Source organism: Megalobrama amblycephala, linkage group LG2 (assembly GCF_018812025.1).
Source record: "Megalobrama amblycephala isolate DHTTF-2021 linkage group LG2, ASM1881202v1, whole genome shotgun sequence".
Classification (NCBI taxonomy): Eukaryota; Metazoa; Chordata; class Actinopteri; order Cypriniformes; family Xenocyprididae; genus Megalobrama; species Megalobrama amblycephala.
Window position 1 is genome coordinate 20608440 of NC_063045.1, and position 24370 is coordinate 20632809.

A 24370-nucleotide genomic window follows, 5' to 3' on the forward strand; every position below is an offset into this window, starting at 1 on the left:
AAAAAAAAAAAATTTGATAATCTGGGACATATGTATTAGGCCTAAAAAAGACTATTTTTATTTATTTATTTGACTGGGACAATGTACATTCATTAGCATTGCTGTAAATGCACTGGAATTAGCCAAAAGGCTATTTTTCATCCATAGTCCCTGGACAGTTGTTAAAAAGTGTCACCCGAAAAAAAAACATAATTAAGATTAAAAGGTTAAGAACAGAGCAAACATTGAAAAACACAGCTATACATTAAAGCCTGTAGATAAATACAGTGCTTTGACACGTCTCTCACCCGTCTGGTTTTGGTTCCTTTGTATCAAACAAGACATCCTGCACACCTGCACAATTTACAAAGTTAAAACTTTCCACTACAGTGTTTGTCTGCAAAGCTTCTAAAACAGACAGAAATGACAACTAACATCAGAGAACAACAGCAACATGTAATGTAGGTGAATCTAAACTTTCATTGCATTTAAACATTACACTGAAACATAATTTTAAGCATGATTTTCTGAAGTGTGTTACTGTGTTCATGATTCTGACTGTAAGGACCCTTCAAGTGTGTCTCAGTGAAACTCAGTCAGTGTCTTTTTCAGGACGAGCAGCTCTGTGTCTTTCATTTCATATGTGAATTTACAGAAAGTGAAGAACATGAACTCCAGACTCTCTCCTCTGATCCTGCTGCTGCTGCACATTCCAGGTTTGAGCATTGATGTGTCTTATTCTGCTCTGTCATGTTTTAATTAAATGTGGCACTAATTATTATCTTTCACATCTTCCAAACGTTTTTCTTTGAATTAAACTGATCAACATGGTTGGATGGGTGTGAGCAGAAGATTGGTGATTGTGACAATAGAGGATCTCTCCTCTGTATGTAAACTTCATCTCAATAATGAAATGTTTTCTTGTTCAGGCTCTCTGACACTGGACCTCCAGCCTGTGACCTGTAGTCAAGAGAGTATTTGTGCTGTGAAGGGGTCTCAGGTGACATTGAAGTGCTTTTACTCCTACATCAACATTAAAACTGTGTTCTGGTTCAGCCAAAAACAAAGTCCAAACTGGAGAAAAAACAGCGAACCTGAAGATTTGACTTTAGACTCAGACTACTCAGGAAGAGTAAAGCCATTCATCAGTCATTACCAATCAGAGCTCATAATTTCAGACCTGAGAGAGAGAGACTCTGGAGAATATCAGCTCATGTTCATGAAGGATGGAGTTAAACGTTTCGGCTCAGTCGCTGTCAATCTAACAGTCACAGGTGAAACTGAGTCTAGATTCTGGTCAGTTCAGCTGTTTTCATTTGTCACGTGATGAAGTGTTTCTTAATTTTTACTTTAATTAAGACTTGCAGGTGAGGATGAATCCTGCATCTACAGACCCAAGAGATCAGAGAGTGATGCTGACCTGTGATTCTTCCTGCACCTCTGGAGATTGGTATTATTATTACTGGATGAAGGATGGACAGTATTTCACACGTACAGTGTCTCGCAACATACATGTGTTACTGAACAGAGATCTTGGCAGCCTCTCCTGTGCTCTTGATCAAACACATCGTTTCTCTTCTCTGTGTGAGTGTCAGATAATACACACAATAATGGGACTGTTTGTTCATCCATGTGTAAATTTAAACAAGTTTTAAAGTAAGTGTGAGTTTTACATGTTAATCTGTGTCTCTTTCAGGTATTTCTAAGGATCACTGCTGGGATGTGACTTACACCTCTAGAAGAGTCTGTGCTTTGATGGGATCAACAGTAGACATTTCCTGCACATACTCACATCCCTCTGGTTATACTGTAAATAAAACATTGTGGCATTACGTTCAGTCTGGTGACTTCAAGGATCTGCGTGAGGAGCGTCAGTTTGCTGGTCGTGTGGAGTATGTGGGGAACACACTGAGAATCAAAGAGCTCAAGATGAACGACTCTGGAGAATATCGATTCAGGATCATCACTGACACAACAGGAGGAAAATACTCTGGATCACCTGGAGTCATTCTTACTGTTACAGGTAACTGATCATGATGAATTTGATAAGATTTTAATGACACTGATGTCAGCAAACTGTTCACAGACAAAGACTGTGACTTCAATTTATAAAGTTTTATTTTCCATGTCAGTCAAAATCAATGTTAGGACCATCTTGAAGTAATACAGTTCTGGTTTCAGATACGATGGTGACAAGCAGCCCAGACATTATATCAGAGGGACAGGAAGTGATATTAAGCTGTTCAACTAAATGCACTCTGAACGACAAACACACTTACATCTGGTACAAGAACGGACGGCAGGTAACGGATGGATTCACTAAAGACAACAAGCTGTACCTGGACTCAGTCAGCGATGAAGAGCTTCAAGAGTATTCCTGTGCTGTAGGAGGTAACACATCTCTCATGATACATGTGCTTCAGTGTGAAATGATCACTGAATTCAGATGGTTTCTCTCATAGTCATGATTCACTTCTTTGTGTTGTGAAGATCCAGTGGACAGCACAGCGTTCAGCCATTATACAGTCATTCTGCTGGTGTTTTTACCTCAGTTTCTCCTAATAGCAGCTCTGTGGATGTGGTGAGTAAATCATCCAGTGAAATTCACAATTGCATGATGAACAGTGAATATAATAAAATGGAATCAGATTATAAGAATGTGAATTATGATTCAACAGGTTTTTCATCAGAATTCGCCTACTCTCAAAAACAAACAAAACAAATTGAAGGTAGGAAGGAATTATGCTTAGGCTATATGTTTATGTATTTAATGTCTTTCTGTTTGTCTGTCTCAGACTCTGATGTCCCACATCTGTTCATCTGCTGTCTGTCCATCAGAGCTGGTGGAGTGATGTCACTGTGAGATCATCACCTAGCAACAGTCAGAACTGTCAACATCAGTGATACAGTGATGTCATATACAGTGACTGTTCAGTCTGCATAATCAAACATCTTATGATTTCTTTATTCTTGTATTAGCACAGACTTTCATATTTTATATTTCAATAGAAGAACTGTAACCACATGTAATGATGCCTGTTACTGTGGAAAACAATCTGTGATTAACTGTGAAGACAGTGCCACCTTCTGGTCATAAATAAATATATAAATCTGCTTATAACTAGTTCATTTGGCCTAAAGTCATAGGTTTGTGAGCTGTAACGGTGGTTTACCCCAAAATTACATTATTCAGATTGGGCGCCAGACAGTTTAAATAAACTGACAAACAATTTTTTTTTTCTGATAACCCTTACAGAGAAAAAAAATTAAATAAAAAAAAAAAAAACATAACATAATTGGGTAAGTTATTCTAAAAAAGTAATTAAAGACCCCCTGTGGTGAAAATCAAGTTTTTAATGTTGTTTATATGTTTATGTAGTGTTTTCAATATGCTTTAAGACAAACCATGTGCAAATTCATAAGTCACCGTTGCTGAGTATTTTATGTTTGAAACTGCAGCAAATCAAAGACAATCTAAAACCCGCGGTTTGAAATCGGTGTTGTTTGTGATGTCACAGACTACCTTATAACCAATCATTACAACGTGCCGGCAGACTTAGCATATCATTAACTATGACTGATGTGAAGCAGGAAAGTCTCTCGAGAGAGAAGCCAAGTTATCCCAGTATATTTTCTGCTGACATGAAAAATTGTGTAGATTTATCAATATAGCGAGTCTATTACGATGTTTTGATGAACTATATGCCTTTCTCCACCGACATTCTGAGTTGTTCAAAGCGTTTGTAAGGATACTGATTGTTAGAAGGCAGCTGTCTGACTCTGTCTGAGATGAAGAACAGGAACGGTGTGTGTAACATTAGCAACACATTATTAGCTGTTTGATAACGTAGTAGGCAAAAGGCTAATCATATTAATTCATATTAATTAATGACAGAACTGTCACAAGGGCTGTGCCAAGTGTGCGAGCGCTTAGGGGCTCGCGCCAAAGTTCATGTTTTTGTCCTTCGAAATATTTTAATACTATACAGTATCCTATTTAAAGGGATAGTTCACCCAAAAATGAAAATGTGATGTTTATCTGCTTACCCCCAGGGCATCCAAGATGTAGGTAACTTTGTTTCTTCAGTACACTGTAAAAAATGTACTGCTGAATTTACAGGAATTTACTGGCAAAAAAGTTGCCAATAAAATCCTGTAAAATAGTTGTTTATTGCTGTAAAATGGATTACAGTATAATACTGTAAATCAATTTACAGTATATTGTTGTTTGTGGAATACAGTATATATATATATATATATATATATATATTTTTTTTTTTTTTTTTTTTTTTTTTTTTTTTACAGGATTATATAATTGAACTTGTAGTAAAATGATAAAGTAAATTATGGACAGTGGTTCCACACAACCAACTTAGTTTTTATTAACATTAAAGGTTTTATTTTAAAATAAAATAAGTAAAAATCAAAATAAAATAAATTGTTTTCATATACATTGATTTTTACAATTAATTCTTCTTGTTTAATTGTATGATTTACATACCTTTTGTGATGTTCTGTGTTGGCAACCTAGATGTGATACTGGATTCATCTTAAATTGCCTTACCCAATAACATTGTAAATTGATCATGACTCCATTGGTAGCAATGCTTTTGGGACATACAACCCTGAGCACAACCATAATGATTACTTTTTTTCATTACTTTTTTTTTTTACTACCATTATGATTACTTTTTTAGTAATTTGAAAATTTGCTAGCAGGTCCTCAACACAAGCACAAGTGCAACACTTCACCACAATGGTAACCCCAAAACTATTAATTAACAGAAACTTTTGAATACCAACATAATAGAACAGTAAACATTAAAAAGTCTTTCCATTTTCTCATCTTCCTAAAAACTGCTTAAAATAACACTTTATTTCAACATTTACACTCATAGTTCAGCTCCTTTGCAAAGCATGATGGGAAGTGAAAATCCTGTTTGATTGAGTCCTGGTTGGGTTTATTTGATTTAAACTTGTTATTTTAATATGAAAAACTCAAATTAAGTCAAAACGTAATTGTTTCAATTTAATTTAACATGAAGCAATTTAATTTGAATCAGAAACCTAATACAATGGTGCTGAATAAAAATAAGTTGTTTAAATAAAGTGAACAGCATCAAAAAAAATTTTTTTTTTCAGTGCACAGTATTTTTTTGTAATTGCACTGAATTACAGTATTTACCTGGCAACTAAAGCTGCCAATAAAATCCTGTAAAATAGTTAATTGCTGTAAATAATCAATTTACAGTATATTGTTGGTTGTGGAATACAGCATTTTGTTGTTATTTTTTTTTTTACAGAATTATAAAATTGAACTTGTAGTATTACAGTATTTTTTTTGTAATTGTACTGAATTACAGTATTTACCTGGCAACTAACCCAGCATGGTGGGGTCCAGATGGACGTCACCTGGGCTGTCTAAACACTGCATTCTGGGTAATATTTGTCATCTTCGAGAAAGAAGCCTACAGGAATATACTGTGAGTTAACATCGCTCAAAGTCGACACTCAGAGGCTGTGTTCCAAATCACACCCTATACCCTCATTCATTATTCCCTACATTAGTTCACTAATATAGTACACTTGACAGAGTGAATGAAAAGAAGTGAGTGAATTCAGACACTGATGAACACCTGATTAGCAGAATCACTGAAGGACAGAGAAACAAGACCAGAAAAATGACACGAGCAGAAACACAAGAACTACAACTGACTTCAGTTCACAAACCAGTTTGACATTATTTTTTTCATAAATGTTCAGAAGTTCTTGTTGAGAATTAACAGATTTGAATGTTGATGTTTTATTGAAAATAAAAATGTATTGAAGTTTGCAGTCACCATCGTGGTGACCAGTGTCTGCTTTAGTTGGGCTCTTGACTCTTTAGCATTATCTTTCTCTAGCTGCTATAACTGAGTGTTTATGAAACACATTTATTATGGCAGGATAAAGACAACATGAAGCTGATCAGGTGTTTGGTTGTTGTGGTAATGCTATAATCATGTTGGATTTGTTTAAGCTGTGCTATTAAATTGTGCAATATCTGTGATTCAACAGCTTAAGAACCAGCAATGTTTCAGATATTTATATGTATATATATATATATATATATATATATATATATATAAGTCCTTATAATGCATAAAATATTTTGAGTTCCTGCATAACTTGCACAGCAGAGACATCAACAATCAGAATATGAATCTCAACAATGGTGACATCCAAAAGTTTAATGTTGCAATGCATGCTGGATGCCAGCATAGTACAAAACTCCCAGCATGCACTGCAGAATGAATAAATTCTGCAGCTTTATTGCCACCATTGTTGAGATTGATGTGCTGATTTTTGATATCTGTGTGTGTCTAAATAACATTGCAGCTGTTTTTAGTGCATGGTATTTAAAAATAAATGCTTTTTAGCTGATTGTTGTTAGAACTCTTGCTTTAGTTTCACAGTGGCAATAATAAAAAAAATATTAGTCTGTTTCTAATGTAACAATGGATAAAACGGCATGAATTCAGTGAATCAAGAGACTAAGTGATAGCTATGTCTTCACCAACACATAACTATCAGCACTCAACCTTTTTTTTTTCTCTATATTTGTTTTTACCTTAAATATATGAATAGTTAAAGCAGCCAGACAAAAAAAACAAAAAAAAAAACAACGTATTGAAAGGTCAAGGGTAAAGAGCTCAACTAAAGCAAATGCTGATCTCCTCAATGGTAACATCAACCCAAACATTTTCACCAAAATATCAACATCTAAACTTCTGTTAATTCTCAATCAGATTTCTTTTGTAGAAATAAAGTTAAACTGGTCAGTAATAAGTGTAATAATGTGTAATGGCTGGAAGACAGTTGTAGTTTCTGCGCATATTTATTCTGTTCTTGTACCTCTTTTCAGAGGTTCTGCTTGTTAACAGCAGGTGTCCATCATTAATGCTCAATCATCACTTAAATATTAACTTAATTATCTCACTGCAACACAGCGTCAATGTTACTTTTACTCTGTAGTATGGACACTAGAGGATGTTTCTGTGGGGTTGAAAGGGTTAAAGGTGTAAGATAAGAAGACACACCCACAAAATGCATTTTAACAGCTACAAACTGTTAGTTAAAAAACAGTTATACACTGGCAAAATTATTGCCAGTTTTATACTGGCAACACTGTTGCCAGTAGTTTACTGTAAAATTGAGTTTTGAGGGTCACCATTGTGCTGAAGAGTAGAGCCTGTGCTTAGGTTCAGGAGAAGATCAAAAGACATTGATGATGAGGTAACATGAGTTTTAATTTAGTACATGGTATCTTTACGGTAACATACTGTAGGTTACAGTAAATAACTGGCAACAGTGTTGCCAGTATTTTATTGTAAAAAAAAGCCTGGCAAGGTCTAACAGTGTACCAAAACAAGTATGATACCAAGACTCCTTTTAGTCTCACATTTCTGCTTTTTTTTTTTTTTTTTTCTCTCCCTGTTATACATGCTGTCAAACACAAATGGCAGCATTCTATCTGAAACATATAAACTGTTTTAATCTTTAATCTTTAATCCATCTTGCCGGGTGTTAAAAACTAGCACTGAAGCAGTGTTGAAGTTAATGAGATAATTGATTGATGATTGAGTGATGATTGACAATTAGTGGTGACACCTGATGTTAATAAGCAGAATCACTGAAGAAACAACAAGAGAAAAAGAGAGAGAGACACATCTACAACTGACTTCCAGCTATTAAACATTATTACATTTATTATTAACCAGTCATACATCAACAAAAGTTCTTACTGAGAATTAACAGATGTTTAGATGTTAATGTTTTAATGAAAGTTTAGTTTGAAGTCACCATAATGGTGAAAAGCATTTCCTTTAGTTGGGCTCTTGACTCTATTTATTTTTAACTTATCTCTGGCTGTTCCAACTTTGTGTTTGTAGAGCACATTTGTTATGGCCAGAGAAACTATGATCTGAGCTGTGTTTCCTAAAAGTGTTATGAGCCAAAGTTGATCAATTTAGGTTTACAATGCTTTGGGAAGCACAGGCATAATGGTTTTGTTTTGATGATGACATTCTCTTTGTGAAATGGTCAGATTCATTGGTGACATCCAGTATTGACGGGTCATATAGATGTTATATTTCTTTCTAGTAAATCTGTTACCACTTAAAAATCCAGAAGATCTTTTATAATCTGAAGGGTTTTTTTTTTTTAAACACACACAGACATCAAGAATCAGCATATGACCCTCAACAATGGTGACAATCAAACAAAGTGCTTCATGTTGCAGTGCATGATGGGAGCCACCAATCAAAACTCATCCATGGCTCCCATCATGCATTGCATTCTTGAGAACCATATGCTGACTCTTGATGTCTGTGTGTGTTTAAACACTGAAGCTTCAGTTCATAATGTATTACTCTTAAAAAAAAAAAAAGTCATCCTGCTGTTGGATCTCAAAATCACAGGACTACAATCACTAATACTAAAGCTATACTTCAAGCATACGGTCAGATATTTAGACTCTAATAGAAACCAGATCAACATGATGACAATAACATCATTTTTTTTTCTGACCATTATAAATGTGCTTTACAAACATAAAGTTGAAGCAATCAAATAAAAAATTAATAACAAAAAGCAAAGAGTCAAAAGCCCAACTAAAGCAAACGCTGACCTCTTTCATGGTGACTTGAAATGAAACATTCCATAAAACATTAATTAACACATTTTTTCTCTTGTTCCTTCAGTGATTCTGCTTATTAACATCAGGTGTCACCACTAATTGTCAATCATCACTCAATCATCAATCAATTATCTCATTAACTTTAACACTGCTTCAGTGTTACTTTTAAGATGGACTCATGTACACTTTGGGTGTTAATTTAATTTAACTGGCTGTTTTAACTGCTTATCAAGACATGCTAGTTATAGCAATAAATGCAAGAGAAATTCTGACGCTGGTGGTTCAATCATCATGTAGTGTCCTGATTCATTGATTATCACTAAAGCCTCAAACTGTGAATGTTTAACTGTTAGCTTTATTAATTTTTTTTATATTTAATTCTTTATACAGACAAGAGTTTTGAGTAAGGTTCCCTTTCGAAAGGGAACTTCTACTCTGCGCTGACTGTGAGCGTTTTCCTATGAAAACGCTCCGTTCTCGTTTGGCCCTCTTCTCGAGGGGAGAGGTGCCACCACCGCTGCCTGGTGGTTCCGGCCCCGCTCGTGCTGAGGCTCAGCGGCGATTGAAATCATGGGGCTCGCAGGTGGAGCTCCCTGAAGAATTTGAGAGGGGTGTCAATCTTTCTCAAGCTGAAGCGACTGACGAGGACGCACTTCTGGCGGATGACGACGATGTTTTATCTTTAACATCCTCGGACCCAGGAGCGAGTGCTCTCTTGGTCCAAAGCCCCGGAGAGCAGAAGATGGCCGAGGTGGGAGAAGCGGGCAGGCCCGCGGCTCCCGCTTGGCCTCCCTGCGCGGCGTTTTTTGGAGTTGCTGGAGGTTATGGAACGCGCCTTGAGCAGACTGCAGCTGCTCTGGGAGCGCGTGAGGAGGGAACCCGCTCGCAGCAGGTTAGACGATCATTTTTCTCTCTACCCATGGCCCGGCAACTCCGGCGAGGGCCCTGCCATCCAAAGCGTTGAAGGTGACATTACGTTTGAATGCAGGTCAGGCTGGTGCGGCGTTGCACACTATGACGGTGCTTCTGGCGTACCAGGCTGATCTGCTTACGGATCTTGATCAGGGAGGTGAAGACCCACTCCGCGGCATTTAGATCTTGCATCCCGCTCAGATCCAGCTCTAGGCCCAGACAGCCGGGAGATCCCGGGCCGTCTCGAGCCGAGGCTCAGAGGCAGGCCCAGAGGGAAAGTGTCGCCGCTCGTGCGCCTCCTACTCCTCGGAGTAAGTCGCAGAGACGGCGAGATGCTAGAAGGAAGAAGCAAGATCTGAGGGAGGTGATCGAGGAGCGGCGCCAGCAGCGCCGGTAATCGATCTCCGCTCTCGCGAGGGCTTTTTCTCGCCCTCGCTCTTCCTTCGCCTCCCGGTAGTGTTTGTGACATCTATATGCTGTGGGCTTTACAGTCGGGCTGATGTTGTGGGCCTATGATGAATATATTCCTGACAGCCCACTGTCTGGCTTGATAGTGAAAGTGCTTTTGGGCTTATGGGACTTTGGATTTTCCCCTCCGTGTGACGAATCGGGGAGGAATCTGCGTTCTACGAGCCGCAGGAGGTAAGCCAGGTCCATTTTTCATTCTCAATATAGACCTTGCTTTTCCTGTATAGCTTCCCGTACATATAGTTGTCATCTGTTCATGTTTTTAAGGGGTTATTTGGGCAAATAACTGTATGTTAGGCTGACTGTTACAGACAGGCCCTTTATGGCCGCTTTGTTGTTTAGCGTTGGTGTAGTTTCTCGGCTGATACTGTGTATAGCTAGAACTAGCTTTCGCTATTGTCAGTTATGTGTTGGCCGGTTTTTCGGCCACCTAATGCTGTCGCTCGCGCTGCTTTCTCCGTGTGTTTGGGAATTTGTAGCCCATATTTCCCCTTCATATGTTTATGCAGGCGTGTTATGTGAGCGTGCTTGTGCTGCCACAGGTTACACCTGTTTTTTTATGATAGCAGGCTTTATCCGGCCTCTATATATGAATACGGTGTTGTTGTTGTACTCCCCGGTTTGGGTTTGTGTTTCACTGAGTGCATCACCTGTTGGATCGCACACTCAGGATGAGTGTAGGGAATTTTGTTCACCCGACCTCTCCCGGTCGTTTGCACCACAGCATCTGGGGTTCGTTGCTGTTTGACTGTTGGCTATTTGTTTTTAGCCTCTCTGTATGCAGCTTGTTTGGATACAGTGCTGTTGGTCTACGATGCTGGTTACGCTCACGCTGTTTAGCATGATTTACATTGCCTGCTGGAATGTGTATGCCTAGGCTCAGGTTGTGTAGCTAGTTCCCTTAAATTTGTCATTTTAGGTTATACTGGCCCTTCCTTGTAGCTAGGGCCCTGTCATGACCACGGGCCGGTGCCACATGGTTCTTTAAGCAGCAGGCCTCTCCAGGCTTCTCTTATAGCTTCCTGTTGGCCCAGCTACGCTGGTCGTGTACGGGCATCATTCCATGATTGAATAAATTCACTAGCTATCGCCGCACACTTTTAAGGTTACAGGCCGCTTTCAGGCCTTCCTTTGCTAACATGTCGGAGTTTAGCTTGATACTCCTCTCGTTGAGAGTAAAAGATGTTTTTACTGAGTAAAACTAGACTTTACTCTAGTCGAGCTAAAATATTTTCCCTGTCTAATTAACGGGTTCTATTTTTGCTCCTAGAACTTTAGTGGCCGCTGGCTGATGTTGCGTGTGACGGGTAGGCCGTAAAGGCCTCCTGTGGAGCGTGGTGACCTTCGACAGCAAAAGGGATGGTTTCGCCAGCTAGCCGGGTCTCGGGTTGACTATGACCTCCTGTGTAGTCGGTCTGTTCAGCCTGAACCCTGATAACACTGCCACGAGCTGATGCCACGTGCCTGCTGGGATTATAGGCCCATGGAGCCTTTCCTTAGCGCATGATGGCGTATGTTGTACTCCTCTTGCTTAAAGAGTAGAAAGGTACTTCACCGAGTGCACTGCTCGTTGGTTTGTGTTGGACGGGCTGTCTCGTGGGCACTTGCAGCTGTTATGTCTTGGTGTTTGCTTCACCTTGATATGCAATAGGGTGTGGCCCTACAGGCCATCCTGGGCTACCGCCATCTGCATTCAGTTCTCTGGTGAACTCTGGTTATGTTGCAGGCCCTTTTCCCGGCCTCCATGACTATGTGCCCGCTTTACGGTTTGTCTGTTAGGTTGAGCTTTGTACTTCCCTTCGGGGTTAACTGCGTAATTGTGCTTAGCTCCCTAAGCTGGTTTGGTTGTAGACTTCTATGAAGTCTCCCGTTAGACCGGCCCCCAGGCTGGTTTGTGCTCCCCTGGGTCAGGGGTCTTTAGCGCACAGCCTCCTCAGCACCTTGTTAACGGCTGAGTAGATTCTTGGATGAGTGGTTGTACTCCCCTCATACGAGGGACCATAGCGTTTAGCTGAGTTCCACTCTCCAGGATGCCCATCTCTGCGTGTGGGTTTGAGTTGCTTACTGTCTTTCGCAGTCGCTCTTTCCTGCTCTCCTCTTTGGAATTTGCGCTTGGAGATTCTGTATATCAGACAAGGTTGGCTAGGCCAGATTTAGCTTCGCTGGATCTGGTTAGGCCTCCTTGGTGGCAGCGGGATGGATTTTCCCCCCGAGTGACTGGCCGAGGTTCCTTGGCCACATTCCCTTAAAGGGACCACCCCCTCTCGGGATGTTGGTTCCAGATGCTCGAGCAGCCTTGGTAGGCTTTTTTCGGAAGGCCTCTTTTAGGCTCAGCTTGGGCTGTTGGCCATAGGGAATGCTGTCACTGACAGCCTTGGAGTTCTGCCCCCGGTTTTTCCCTGGAACTGCCGGATGTGTGTCCAGACATTTGAAGGATGTTCCCCTAGCGCAGTGTCTCATACATAACCTGAGGTGTTTTTTTTTTTTTTTCTATCTTTAACACAGACATCATGAATCAGCGTACGATCCTCAAAGATGGTGACACTAAACAAAAATCTTTTTTGTGGCTTTATTAGCTTGTTTTGTGATGTTCAGAGTGTGTTTATCTGATAATTTTGTCACCATTGTTGAGGATCATACGCAGAATCTTGATGTCTGTGTGAATCTACATGATGCTGTCTGAGTAATTTCTGCCCAATAATGAAACTTCATGATGACTTTTATGTTAATTAGTTTGAGCAGATATTTTTATTAATTGACTTTTTTGACAAGGGCAGCAGGGATGTTCCCTAAAAAAATAAAAATAAAATATGGTTTCCTAAATGTTCAGAGAACCTTCTGAAAGGTTCTCTGAAGGTCCGTCAAATAACGTTCCCAAAATCTTAAAAGAACTCCATATCGTGACTGTCTCTGAACGTTCTGGGAACATTATTAGACAACGTCCTTAACACCGGTGGGGATGTTTTGAGAATGTTCTGGGAACGTAAAATTTCTAGCGGGGCAGGGTGTTTTGAACGTTCAGAAAATAACGTTTTCATAACGTTTCCAAAATGATAGAATGGAATGTTCCTCTAACGTTCACATAAACCAAGAAAAAACGTTCTTAATACATAAAAAACAGATAATTTGAACATTCCGAAAATATTACAAAATAACGTTTTCATAACATTTCCAAAATGATAGAATGGAATGTTCCTCTAACGTTAGCATAAACCAAGAAAAAACATTCTTGATACATTAAAAAAACTGGACGTTTTGAACGTTTAAAAAACATTCCGGAATAACGTTTTCATAACTTAAAGAGAATGTTAACAAAACGTTCTAACAACTCCTTTTTGTTAGCTGGGGAAGAATCGTTGATAAAGACGGTGTTTTCAAGTTATTCTTCCAATCTAGAGACACATTATTTGCTGTTTGCTGATCTGAGCACAGATATCATAGTGCCTAGTTAACGAGAAAGTAGCAAGTTTGACTACTACAAGTGAGGAGTCTGTGGCCCGTCTGCAGAAAGCGCGCAGCTGCGCACCGGAGGAAGATTACAGGCCTGCAACGTGTATGTGTGTGTGTGTGTGTGTGTGTGAGCCCACAGCGTTTTCTATTGATTTATATGGTGTTATTCAGTACATTTAAAACTGTGTTGTTTTTTTCGGTTACTTTTTGATACTCTGAATTTATTTGGTACATTCGTCTCAAGTGTGTTTGTGATAGAGAAATTTTTTTTTAATTAATTTCTTCACCAGAAGTATTGCATTATTGGTGTAATATTGGTTTAATTGTGATATAGCCTAATAGAAAGGGGTTGGTGCGAATGCTCACATTCCAAACCATTTGTCAGTTTGAGATAGTTTAATCCGTTTTATTGTTTAATTAAATTATTTACATTTTGTTACTTTCACCAGAGTTTTATTCATTCTAAGCATTTATTCATATACAAGTTATTCATAAGTTATTATAGATTTCATTATATATAACCTTCTAAAGGAGAAGTAATTCATTTGTGACACCAGAGGGACCTAACTTCAACATCAGTAGGCACATAGTAATTGAATCTGGTGCACTACCCTACTTATTTAATTAAAGACAGGTAGGGGGCGCTACAATTATAAAATAACTAGGTTTAAAAATACATTGGGTCAATATGAAGTTGGCTACTCACAAAATTTTATGAAAAACTAAACTTTTCTTGTGAATGAATTAGGCTACAGCAGCTGTCAGTCAGCGCAGCACAAGATCAATGATTTCAAAACACACATTTTATTCAATCTAACTAAAGTGCACAATAAATATTACAATTTTTTACACTTTTTTTCACACGAAAGCGTGAAAACTGATGGTCGAATTGAATTTAGCCGAGGAGGAACAATGAGGGATGTCTTTATTATTATTATTTTTTATAATTTCTTACGTTTGAATAGCTAAATTAATGCTATGCCTGACTATTTAAGTGACAATATTCTGATTATAAACTACTGATGCTCAACACACCAGCAAAATGAGCAAATGACATCTCACTGGAAGTTTTCGAGCTATCATATATTATTGCGGAAGTTCTAAAGAATGCTTCGTTGCATGGTATTGACACGTCTCTCACCCGTCTGGTTTTGGTTCCTTTGTTTCCAACAAGACATCCTGCACAACTGCACAATTTACAAAGTTAAAGCTTTCCACTAGTGTCTGTCTGCACAGCTTCTAATATAAGGTAGTAGAAACAACAAATAACATCAGAGAACAACAGCAACATGCTTAATGAAAAAATATAATTTTAAGCATGACTTTCTGAAGTGTGTTACTGTGTTCATGATTCTGACTGTAAGGACCCTTCAGTGAAACTCAGTCAGTGTTTTTCAGGACGAGCAGCTCTGTGTCTTTCATTTCATATGTGAATTTACAGAAAGTGAAGAACATGAACTCCAGACTCTCTCCTCTGATCCTGCTGCTGCTGCACATTCCAGGTTTGAGCATTGATGTGTCTTATTCTGCTCTGTCATGTTTTAATTAAATGTGGCACTAATTATTATCTTTCACATCTTCCAAAAGTAATTGTTTTGATTTGTTTTCTTCTTTTTTTTTTATCAATATTGCTCTATATTTTCAAATGGTTAAAATCAGATCAGTGTAACTTAATGTCCAGTAGGTCTGAATGTTGCTAAAGTTAAAGTTTCCTCTCTGTTCTCCAATGTAAGTGTATAGATACAAAAAAAAAGACCTTTCTGACAATATTTAAATTTGAACTAAATTTATTAACATGGTTGGACGGGTGTGAGCAGCAGATTGTGATTGTGACAACAGAGGATCTCTCCTGTATGTAAACTTCATCTCAATAATGAAATGTTTTCTTGTTCAGGCTTTGTAACATTGGACCTCTTCCCTGTGACCTGTAGTCAAAAGAGTATTTGTGCTGTGAAGGGGTCTCAGGTGACATTGAAGTGCTCTTACTCCTACATCAACACCAAAACTGTGTTCTGGTTCAGCCAAAAACAAAGTCCAAACTGGAGAAATAACAGCGAACCTGAAGATTTGACTTTAGACTCAGACTACTCAGGAAGAGTAAAGCCATTCATCAGTCATTACCAATCAGAGCTCATAATTTCAGACCTGAGAGAGAGAGATTCTGGAGAATATCAGCTCATGTTCATGAAGGATGGAGTTAAACATCTCGGCTCAGTCGCTGTCAATCTAACAGTCACAGGTGAAACTGAGTCTAGATTCTGGTCAGTTCAGCTGTTTTCATTTGTCATGTGATGAAGTGTTTCTTAATTTTTACTTTAATTCAGACCTGCAGGTGAGGATGAATCCTGCAACTACAGACCGGAGAGATGATATAGTAAAACTGACCTGTGATTCTTCCTGCACCTCTGGAGATTTGTATTATTATTATTACTGGATGAAGGATGGACAGTATTTCACACGTACAGTGTATCGCAACATATATCTGTTACTGATGCTGTCAGCTATTCCTGTGCTCTTGATCAAACACATTCCTCCTCTTCTCTGTGTGAGTGTCAAATAATACACACAATAATGGGACTGTTTGTTCATCCATGTGTAAATTTAAACAAGTTTTAAAGTAAGTGTGAGTTTTACATGTTAATCTGTGTCTCTTTCAGGTATTTCTAAGGATCACTGCTGGGATGTGACTTACACCTCTAGAAGAGTCTGTGCTTTGATGGGATCAACAGTAGACATTTCCTGCACATACTCACATCCCTCTGGTTATACTGTAAATAAAACATTGTGGCATTACGTTCAGTCTGGTGACTTCAAGGATCTGCGTGAGGAGCGTCAGTTTGCTGGTCGTGTGGAGTATGTGGGGAACACACTGAGAATCAAAGAGCTCAAGATGAACGACTCTGGAGAATATCGATTCAGGATCATCTCTGATACAACAGGAGGAAAATACTCTGGATCACCTGGAGTCATTCTTACTGTTACAGGTAACTGATCATGATGAATTTGATAAGATTTCATTAAGATTTACAGACAATTTGCTGCCATTAAGACTATGACTCCATTTTATAGGTTGTGTTTTTCATGTCAAAATCAATATTAGGACCAGCTTGAAATACTTCAGTTCTGGTTTCAGATACGATAGTGAAAAGCAGCACAAACATTACATCAGAGGGACAGGAAGTGATATTAAGCTGTTCAACTAAATGCACTCTGAGCGACAAACACACTTACATCTGGTACAAGAACAGACGGCAGGTAACGGATGGATTCACTAAAGACAACAAGCTGTACCTGGAGCTTCAAGAGTATTCCTGTGCTGTAGGAGGTAACACATCTCTCATGATACATGTGCTTCAATGATCGCTGAATTCAGATGGTTTCTCTGATAGTCATGATTCACTTCTTTGTGTTGTGAAGATCCAGTGGACAGCACAGCGTTCAGCCATTATACAGTCATTCTGCTGGTGTTTTTACCTCAGTTTCTCCTAATAGCAGCTCTGTGGATGTGGTGAGTAAATCATCCAGGGAAATTCACAATTGCATGACGTTCAGTTAATGAAATGAATTCAGATGATAAGAATGTGAATTATGATTCAACAGGTTTTTCATCAGAATGTGTCTACTCTCAAAACCAAACAGAAAACAAAATTGAAGGTGAGAAATTATGCTTATAGAGAATCTACTCTAAGAGATGCAATGACAAAAACATTGTTGTTAATGTATTTAATATATTTCTATTTGTCTGTCTCAGACTCTGATGTTCCACATCTGTTCATCTGCTGTCTGTCCATCAGAGCTGGTGGAGTGATGTCATTGTGAGATCATCACCTAGCAACAGTCAGAACTGTCAGCAGCACCATGTGATACAGTGATGTCATATACAGTGACTTCTCAATGACTGCTCAATCTGCATAATCAAACAAAACTAAAATGAAACAATAGTACAGGTTAATCCATCCAGTTCTTTCCTTCTCTTGCCAAATGTAAGAAATGCTTTCAATATTTTTTTATTCTATAAAAATCATATATATTGATCCATCATAAAGATGGGGGATAGCCTTTGTGTTCTGTTTATCTTTATCTTATGAAAATAATTTAATAAGTAGTCAAAAGCTGGTGATGAGAATGAAGGAAAATGCAGCTTATAGACTTCATTGCCTTCATGATCTGTGCCTAACTGTGAAGACGGTTCATTTAATTCAGGTGAGTTTATAAGGGCTGGAACTAAAGTCTGCAGGAAAGTGAAATTGTGGGCTTAATCGACACGTGCACACAGCAGCCATCGTCCACAAAACCGCAAGTGTACATGAAGTGTGCTATTTGGGACAAGACCATAGCAGTGCACACTATAAAGTCAGATGGATTTTAATTGGTTGCCAGTGTTCTCTATATTCATCAGATGGAAAATGTAATAACAACTATATTTTCTCCAAGTCATTGTTGTTGTGGTGTGGACTCATCTGTTCTCTTAGAAAGTTTTAAACCTTATGGTAATCGTTCTTGATGTGAAAGGGCTGTCACTCTCATCTTGGTCTGTGTCTTTGGCAGCAGGTGTAGCTGAATGTGGTGCAGTGGATGAAGCTCTTGGTCATTAAAGGTTTTGTTTTGAACTACACCTGGGGCCTGTACCATGATGGTAGTTGAACAAACTCAGGGTTATAGGATTAGTTTCGAGTTGACAAAACCAAACCACTCCAGTCCGGCTTTGTTGGTACCATGATGCTGATCATCAACTTTCTCTGTCAACTCAGGCTTTGATCCTGAGTTTGTGGAGCGCGTGCACATGAATGCATCATATCAGTGGCAAACAGCCAATCACATGCCTTGCAACAGAGAGAAACTGTGAATCACTTCTGCGAGTAAGCCAGCGCGACTCAAAAATCTTTTGCTGAAGATTAAGAGATCGAAGAAAATGAAGAATTTAAGTGCATTTACATTAAAGAAAATACTTGTCCATGAAAGATAACAAATAAAATAAATGTTCTTGCTCTTTCAGTGCACAAGTGAACCTTGTGAAGTTAGTTTGTATAGTTGACAATATATAGCGATAGAGATTCAAATATTTTTAATATTTTTTCAATTTTTAAAGTTTATTTACAGCTTATTTATATTACACATGATCTGTATATATTCATTTAAACTATGCTTAATAATAACTGTTAAACTAAAATTGCTTGTGTAATTGATTAATAATAATATAAATCATATAATAATTTTATAAATCATATATAAATCATAAAATAATTCTAATTATCACTGAAGCCAGACAATTTTTTTTTTTTTTTTTTTTTTTTTTTTTTACTATATAGTGACCTTTAATTTGGAGGAAGAGGGGGAGTGACTTTATTATGTTGCATGTGTCAGTGTCACTTTGCTCACATCTGATTGGCCCAATTTCGTTTTGAGATCTTTTACCCAGACCATAACCTGCCCTGGAGCAGGTTAGCTGTGCAGCGTAAGTTACTATGGTGATGAACACAGCTAAAAGCCAAGTCACATTCATGGTACCTAAAACCCAGGATTGGAGTAAACTAATAAGTGAAACTTACCTGGCCAGCTAATCTGGCTTCATGGTACAGGCCCCTGCTGTCTTCATTTTGTATCTCTGTTGACCTTTGAGTTTTTGTGCTGCTCTTAAAATATAAGACATTCTTATCAATGTTTAGCTTTTTATATTTACTGTAGGTCAGAGAAAATCATCATCATGTGACATTCTGTCGTCTAAGATTCATACTTTTGGTTATTGAATGCAGCATAAATGTATCCTATAATTCTGTGCCTATAAAAATAAATAAAAGGGCATTTGATAATGCAAATTAAATTAATATACAAATGTGTGTGTTTCCTTAAACTTGAGGTTCTCTAAGTTATTTCAGGAAAAATTATGAAATAATATTTGCCTTTAATATATCTGGTTCTGGAATATTTATAAATACGTGTTTTGTCTATTTAATTTTTTTTATTTAATATTACTTAAAAACAGAAAACAACAAAACCCAAGGTTTAATTCATTTAAACTGATTAACCAGATGCAACATAGTGGCTAATACTGACTTCCTGAGTTGAGTTTGACTAATCATTTTCTGAAGCCTAAACATCTCATTTCACTATTTCTGTGTTTGTAAGAAAAGGGAAGGAAATAAGATCAGCAGTGTTTGTCTGCAAAGCTTCTAAAACAGACAGTAGAAACGACACCTAACATCAGAGAACAAAAGCAGCATGCAATTTGGGTAAATCTAAACTTTCATTTCATTTAAACATTACATTAAAACATAATTTTAAGCATGACTTTCTGAAGTGTGTTACTGTATTCATGATTCTGACTGCAATGACCCTTCAAGTGTGTCTCAGTGAAACTCAGTCAGTGTCTTTTTCAGGACGAGCAGCTCTGTGTCTTTCATTTCATATCTAAATTTACAGAAAGTGAAGAACATGAACTCCAGACTCTCTCCTCTGATCCTGCTGCTGCTGCACATTCCAGGTTTGAGCATTGATGTGTCTTATTCTGCTCTGTCATGTTTTAATTTAAATATGGCACTAATTATCTTTCATGTGTTCCAAAAGTGATTGTTGATATGTTGATCATTATATCTATTTTTACCCAGTTGAAATAATTCATCAGTTCAGTTAAGATCAATAAACTTAAAGCTGCAGTCCGCAACTTTTTTTGGTTAAAAATGATCCAAAATCAATTTATGAGCAAGTACACAACCAGCCAGTGTTCAAAACTATCTCCTTATCTTGTCTCGATTCACAACAGTAAGCTTGTAATAATGTTTTATAATAAGAGTGACATGGTGGATTTCCGCGGGAAATTCAAGCATGCAGCAGTTTGTCTTCTGTGCATCATTACGTCATGTCCGTAAACAGAAAGGAAGGAGTCCCGTCGAGAGGCTAGTCGGTTTAATCACGTGAGGACGCAGCTCGTAGCGGATCATTTATAGCCTGTTCTCACAGTAGCTGAAATAATTCAACTTATCATTTTGATGGCGGATTGTAATCCAGAAAGGTCCAAATGACAATCATCAGTGACAACTGGAGATTCATCCGTAGTCAAAAGCAAAAGACTTTGGACTGTGGAGTGGCTACAGAAATTGAAATCTACAGGTAACGCTAATATACACATAGTCATAGTAATGTTGATGTTAACATTAACAATTTGAGAACAAAGTATAACAGTAATAATAATGATCTGAGCTAAGCGATCGTTAGATTTAATCATCATTGGCAGCGCAATTTATTGTAGGCCTAATGCTTTTTTCCTTGTTGGTCAGAACAAAACTGGCAGAAATGTTACTTGTTCAGATGATATTTTCCAGTGAAAATTCTTATATTGGTCATACTTTCAAGACGTAGAATCTGTGATTCTGAAGTACAGTATCCACACCGGTGCGGTGACTGACAGCAAACATTAGATTAATCCGCGCTGACGAGCCGTGCCGAGGCACAACGAGTGTACAGATAACTGTTCCGCGTGTGACTACAATTGCAGGTTTCAAACAAGAGATGGTGACAAAGAGGAAAAATCGCGGACTGCAGCTTTAAAGTCGTAAGTAACCATGTCCTCTAGAGGCAGGGTTTTCTGTTTCTGTATTAAAAATGGAGTGGGTGTATAAATAACTTAAAATTGACTTTTTGGCAATGGTTGGACAAGTGTGAGCAGCAGATTGGTGAGTCTGGATTGAAACAATAGAGGATCTCTCCTCTGTATGTAAACTTCATCTCAATAATGAAATGTTTTCTTGTTCAGGCTTCGTAACATTGGACCTCTTCCCTGTGACCTGTAGTCAAAGGAATATTTGTGCTGTGAAGGGGTCTCAGGTGACACTAAAGTGCTCTTACAACATCAACATCAAAACTGTGATCTGGTTCAGCCAAAAACAAAGTCCAAACTGGAGAAAAAACAGCGAACCTGAAGATTTGACTTTAGACTCAGACTACTCAGGAAGAGTAAAGCCATTCATCAGTCATTACCGATCAGAGCTCATAATTTCAGACCTGAGAGAGAGAGACTCTGGAGAATATCAGCTCATGTTCATGAAGGATGGAGTTAAACTTCTCGGCTCAGTCACTGTCAATCTAACAGTCACAGGTGAAACTGAGTCTAGATTCTGGTCAGTTCAGCTGTTTTTAATTTGTCATGTGATGAAGTGTTTGTTCATTTTTACTTTAATTCAGACCTGCAGGTGAGGATGAATCCTGCAACTACAGACCTGAGATATGAGACAGTAAAACTGACCTGTGATTCTTCCTGCACCTCTGGAGATTGGTATTATTATTACTGGATGAAGGATGGACAGTATTTCACACGTACAGTGTATCGCAACATATATCTGTCACTGAACAGAGATGCTGTCAGCTATTCCTGTGCTCTTGATCAAACACATCTTTTCTCTTCTCTGTGTGAGTGTCAAATAATACACACAATAATGGGACTGTTTGTTCATCCATGTGTAAATTTAAACAAGTTTTAAAGTAAGTGTGAGTTTTACATGTTAATCTGTGACTCTTTCAGGTATTTCTAAGAGTGGCTGCTGGGATGTGACTTACACCTCTAGAAGAGTCTGTGCTTTGATGGGATCAACAGTAGACATTTCCTGCACATACTCACATCCCTCTGGTTATAATGTAAATAAAACATTCTGGCATTACGGTACACCTGGTGACTTCAAGGATCTGCGTGAGGAGCGTCAGTTTGCTGGTCGTGTGGAGTATGTGGGGAACACACTGAGAATCAAAGAGCTCAAGATGAACGACTCTGGAGAATATCGATTCAGGATCATCACTGACACAACAGGAGGAAAATACTCTGGATCTCCTGGAGTCATTCTTACTGTTACAGGTAACTCATCATGATTAATTTGATGATATTTTAATTAGAAGATTTACAGACAATTTGTTGTCATTAAGACTATGACTACATTTTATAGAGGTTTTGTTTTCCATGTCAAAATCAATATTAGGACCAGCTTGAAATACTTCAGTTCTGTTTTTTTTTCAGATATGATGGTGACAAGCAGTCCAGACATTATATCAGAGGGACAGGAAGTGATATTAATCTGTTCAACTAAATGCACTCTGAACGACAAACACACTTACATCTGGTACAAGAACGGACGGCAGGTAACGGATGGATTCACTAAAGACAACAAGCTGTACCTGGACTCAGTCAGTGATGAAGAGCTTAAAAAGTATTCCTGTGCTGTAGGAGGTAACACATCTCTCATGATACATGTGCTTTAGGCACTGTTTCCACCTGGTATTAAGATGCTTTTTGGTCAATTGGATCACGAGTAGATGAGGAAAACACATTCCCGTACACCTGGTGTTTTAATCCGTCTCTTTTGTCCACTTTCAACCACTTCTGTCCTCATTTCTATGAGGGGAGGGTCTATGGTTGGGTAAATGTATGGGCTTTTTCAGATCTTTCAATCTAATGAATGAAATAAGCTCACGCAATTTACATATGAATGCGAAAAACACACCAGGAGCAACAGCTTTCGTTTCTGCTCTGACAGCTGCAAGACCACACCGAATGCAGTGAGAAAACATTGTGCTTGGCACATTTTTCGTCTTCAAACCACACTTGGGTCTTCAGCCGACAAAGTTTAAATCCCATCTGTCTAGCACACTTCCACATATTAGGTCAGTTGGTGTAGAGTAGGCAGTCTTTTGTGGCTACACTACGAAAGCAATCCAGTCAAATGAGTTTTCGACTTTCTCTGGAAGTGGTCAAAAGTAGACAATCTCAAAACGATTTAGACCCCGTTTACACCTGTATTTAGCATCATCCATTTGTGATCCGATCAACCAAAACTCATCTTAATACCAGTTGTAAACAGAGCCCTAGTGTGAAATGATTGCAGCAGTCTGTTTGAGTGCAATAGATCTATTAATTTCTGCTTACAGACCGAGATCAGAGCACAGCACTACGAAACACTGCAGTCGTACTGTGTGTGTTTTTGGTTCTCGCACTCATAGGAGTCCTGTGGTATAGGTCAGTTAATTTTGTTTTAAGTTGTAGGATTTTGAGAGACCTAAAACAGAAAATTATAAGCTAAAGTGAACAGAAATATTAAGGATTCTGCACTATTTTGTCACAAATGAAATGAAATCTGTTAAAAAATGTTGACTCAAATTGTGAAATAATTTAATACAATTTGATAATATATAAATATAATCTTAACATAATTTGTAATATATTTTTTATTAAAATTGGACTGTATACTATATAAATGGTTGTGTTACTTTAAGGAGGAGAAGGTGTACCTTGTCTAAACCCCACAGGGTTGAAAAGGAGGAGGTGCTGGTGAGAATGGCTAACACTAAATTTAATTTTACCCACATTTATTTAGAAAGTTAACATTTCTTACTTTACTTATTGTGTTTCCCCCACCAGTATGACTCGGTGACTAATATCCCTGCATCCTCTGACCTCACTCAGAAAGCAGATGCCTACAATCAAGATATTAATTATTCCAGCATTAGTTTTAAAGCAAAAGATATATCTTCAATCCCTACAGCTTTATGTGAAACAGATGCCACAGAAACAGAGGCTGTCCACTATGCCACTGTCATGTTCAAATAGCACACTGTTGCGCTCTAGTGAGCTAATCATATTATTGCATTTGGGATATGTAATATATTGTCACCAGCAATAGATTTCTTTTTCATGTATCACTTTGCACTCTCTCTCTCATCGCATAATAAAACAATTAGAGCTCAAATCAATATTTTATGTCCATTAATTTATTTTTTGGGAAGCAGCCATCTAATAGGCGGGATAATGTTCAGTCAGTCATAATTTTATTTATATATATATAAATATATTATCTTTGTGTGCCCTTTGTTAGAACTGAGCTAGTTAGTGTGTAATGTTGCTGT

The 24370-nt window shown here is 38.1% G+C and overlaps 1 protein-coding gene and 1 long non-coding RNA gene across 5 annotated transcripts; both read left to right on the forward strand.

Moving 5' to 3' along the window:
- Positions 1–288: 288 nt before the first annotated feature.
- LOC125252543 lies at positions 289–24233 on the forward strand. 4 transcript variants are annotated; one of them, XM_048165931.1, is made up of 9 exons: positions 289–440; positions 592–695; positions 909–1253; positions 1339–1563; positions 22002–22328; positions 22488–22697; positions 23396–23483; positions 23741–23795; positions 23886–24233. In XM_048165931.1, exons 1-9 carry the CDS (start codon positions 403–405, stop codon positions 24072–24074), a joined length of 1581 nt encoding a protein of 526 aa, XP_048021888.1. In that variant the 5' UTR covers positions 289–402; the 3' UTR covers positions 24075–24233. The 4 variants fall into 4 exon arrangements, with proteins under 4 accessions (XP_048021888.1, XP_048021905.1, XP_048021915.1 ...); XM_048165958.1 differs by lacking the exons at positions 289–440; positions 592–695; positions 909–1253; positions 1339–1563 and adding exons at positions 19595–19716; positions 19907–19967; positions 21237–21578; positions 21665–21889 and having other exon boundaries at positions 23886–24232; XM_048165939.1 differs by lacking the exons at positions 289–440; positions 592–695; positions 909–1253; positions 1339–1563 and adding exons at positions 19602–19716; positions 19864–19967; positions 21237–21578; positions 21665–21889 and having other exon boundaries at positions 23886–24232.
- On the forward strand, positions 16849–18613 carry LOC125252606. The gene is made up of 3 exons (XR_007181250.1): positions 16849–16994; positions 17087–17140; positions 17238–18613. It is a non-coding gene; the product is annotated as an uncharacterized LOC125252606 (long non-coding RNA).
- Positions 24234–24370: the final 137 nt, after the last annotated feature.

Excerpts from the sequence above, each read along its gene's own strand:
- LOC125252543 (XM_048165931.1), top strand. The coding sequence starts at position 403 with ATGACAACTAACATCAGAGAACAACAGCAACATGTAAT. Across the intron at positions 23,484-23,740 it reads ATAGGAGTCCTGTGGTATAG|GAGGAGAAGGTGTACCTTGT; the intron begins GTCAGTTAATTT and ends TGTTACTTTAAG. Across the intron at positions 23,796-23,885 it reads TTGAAAAGGAGGAGGTGCTG|TATGACTCGGTGACTAATAT; the intron begins GTGAGAATGGCT and ends TTCCCCCACCAG.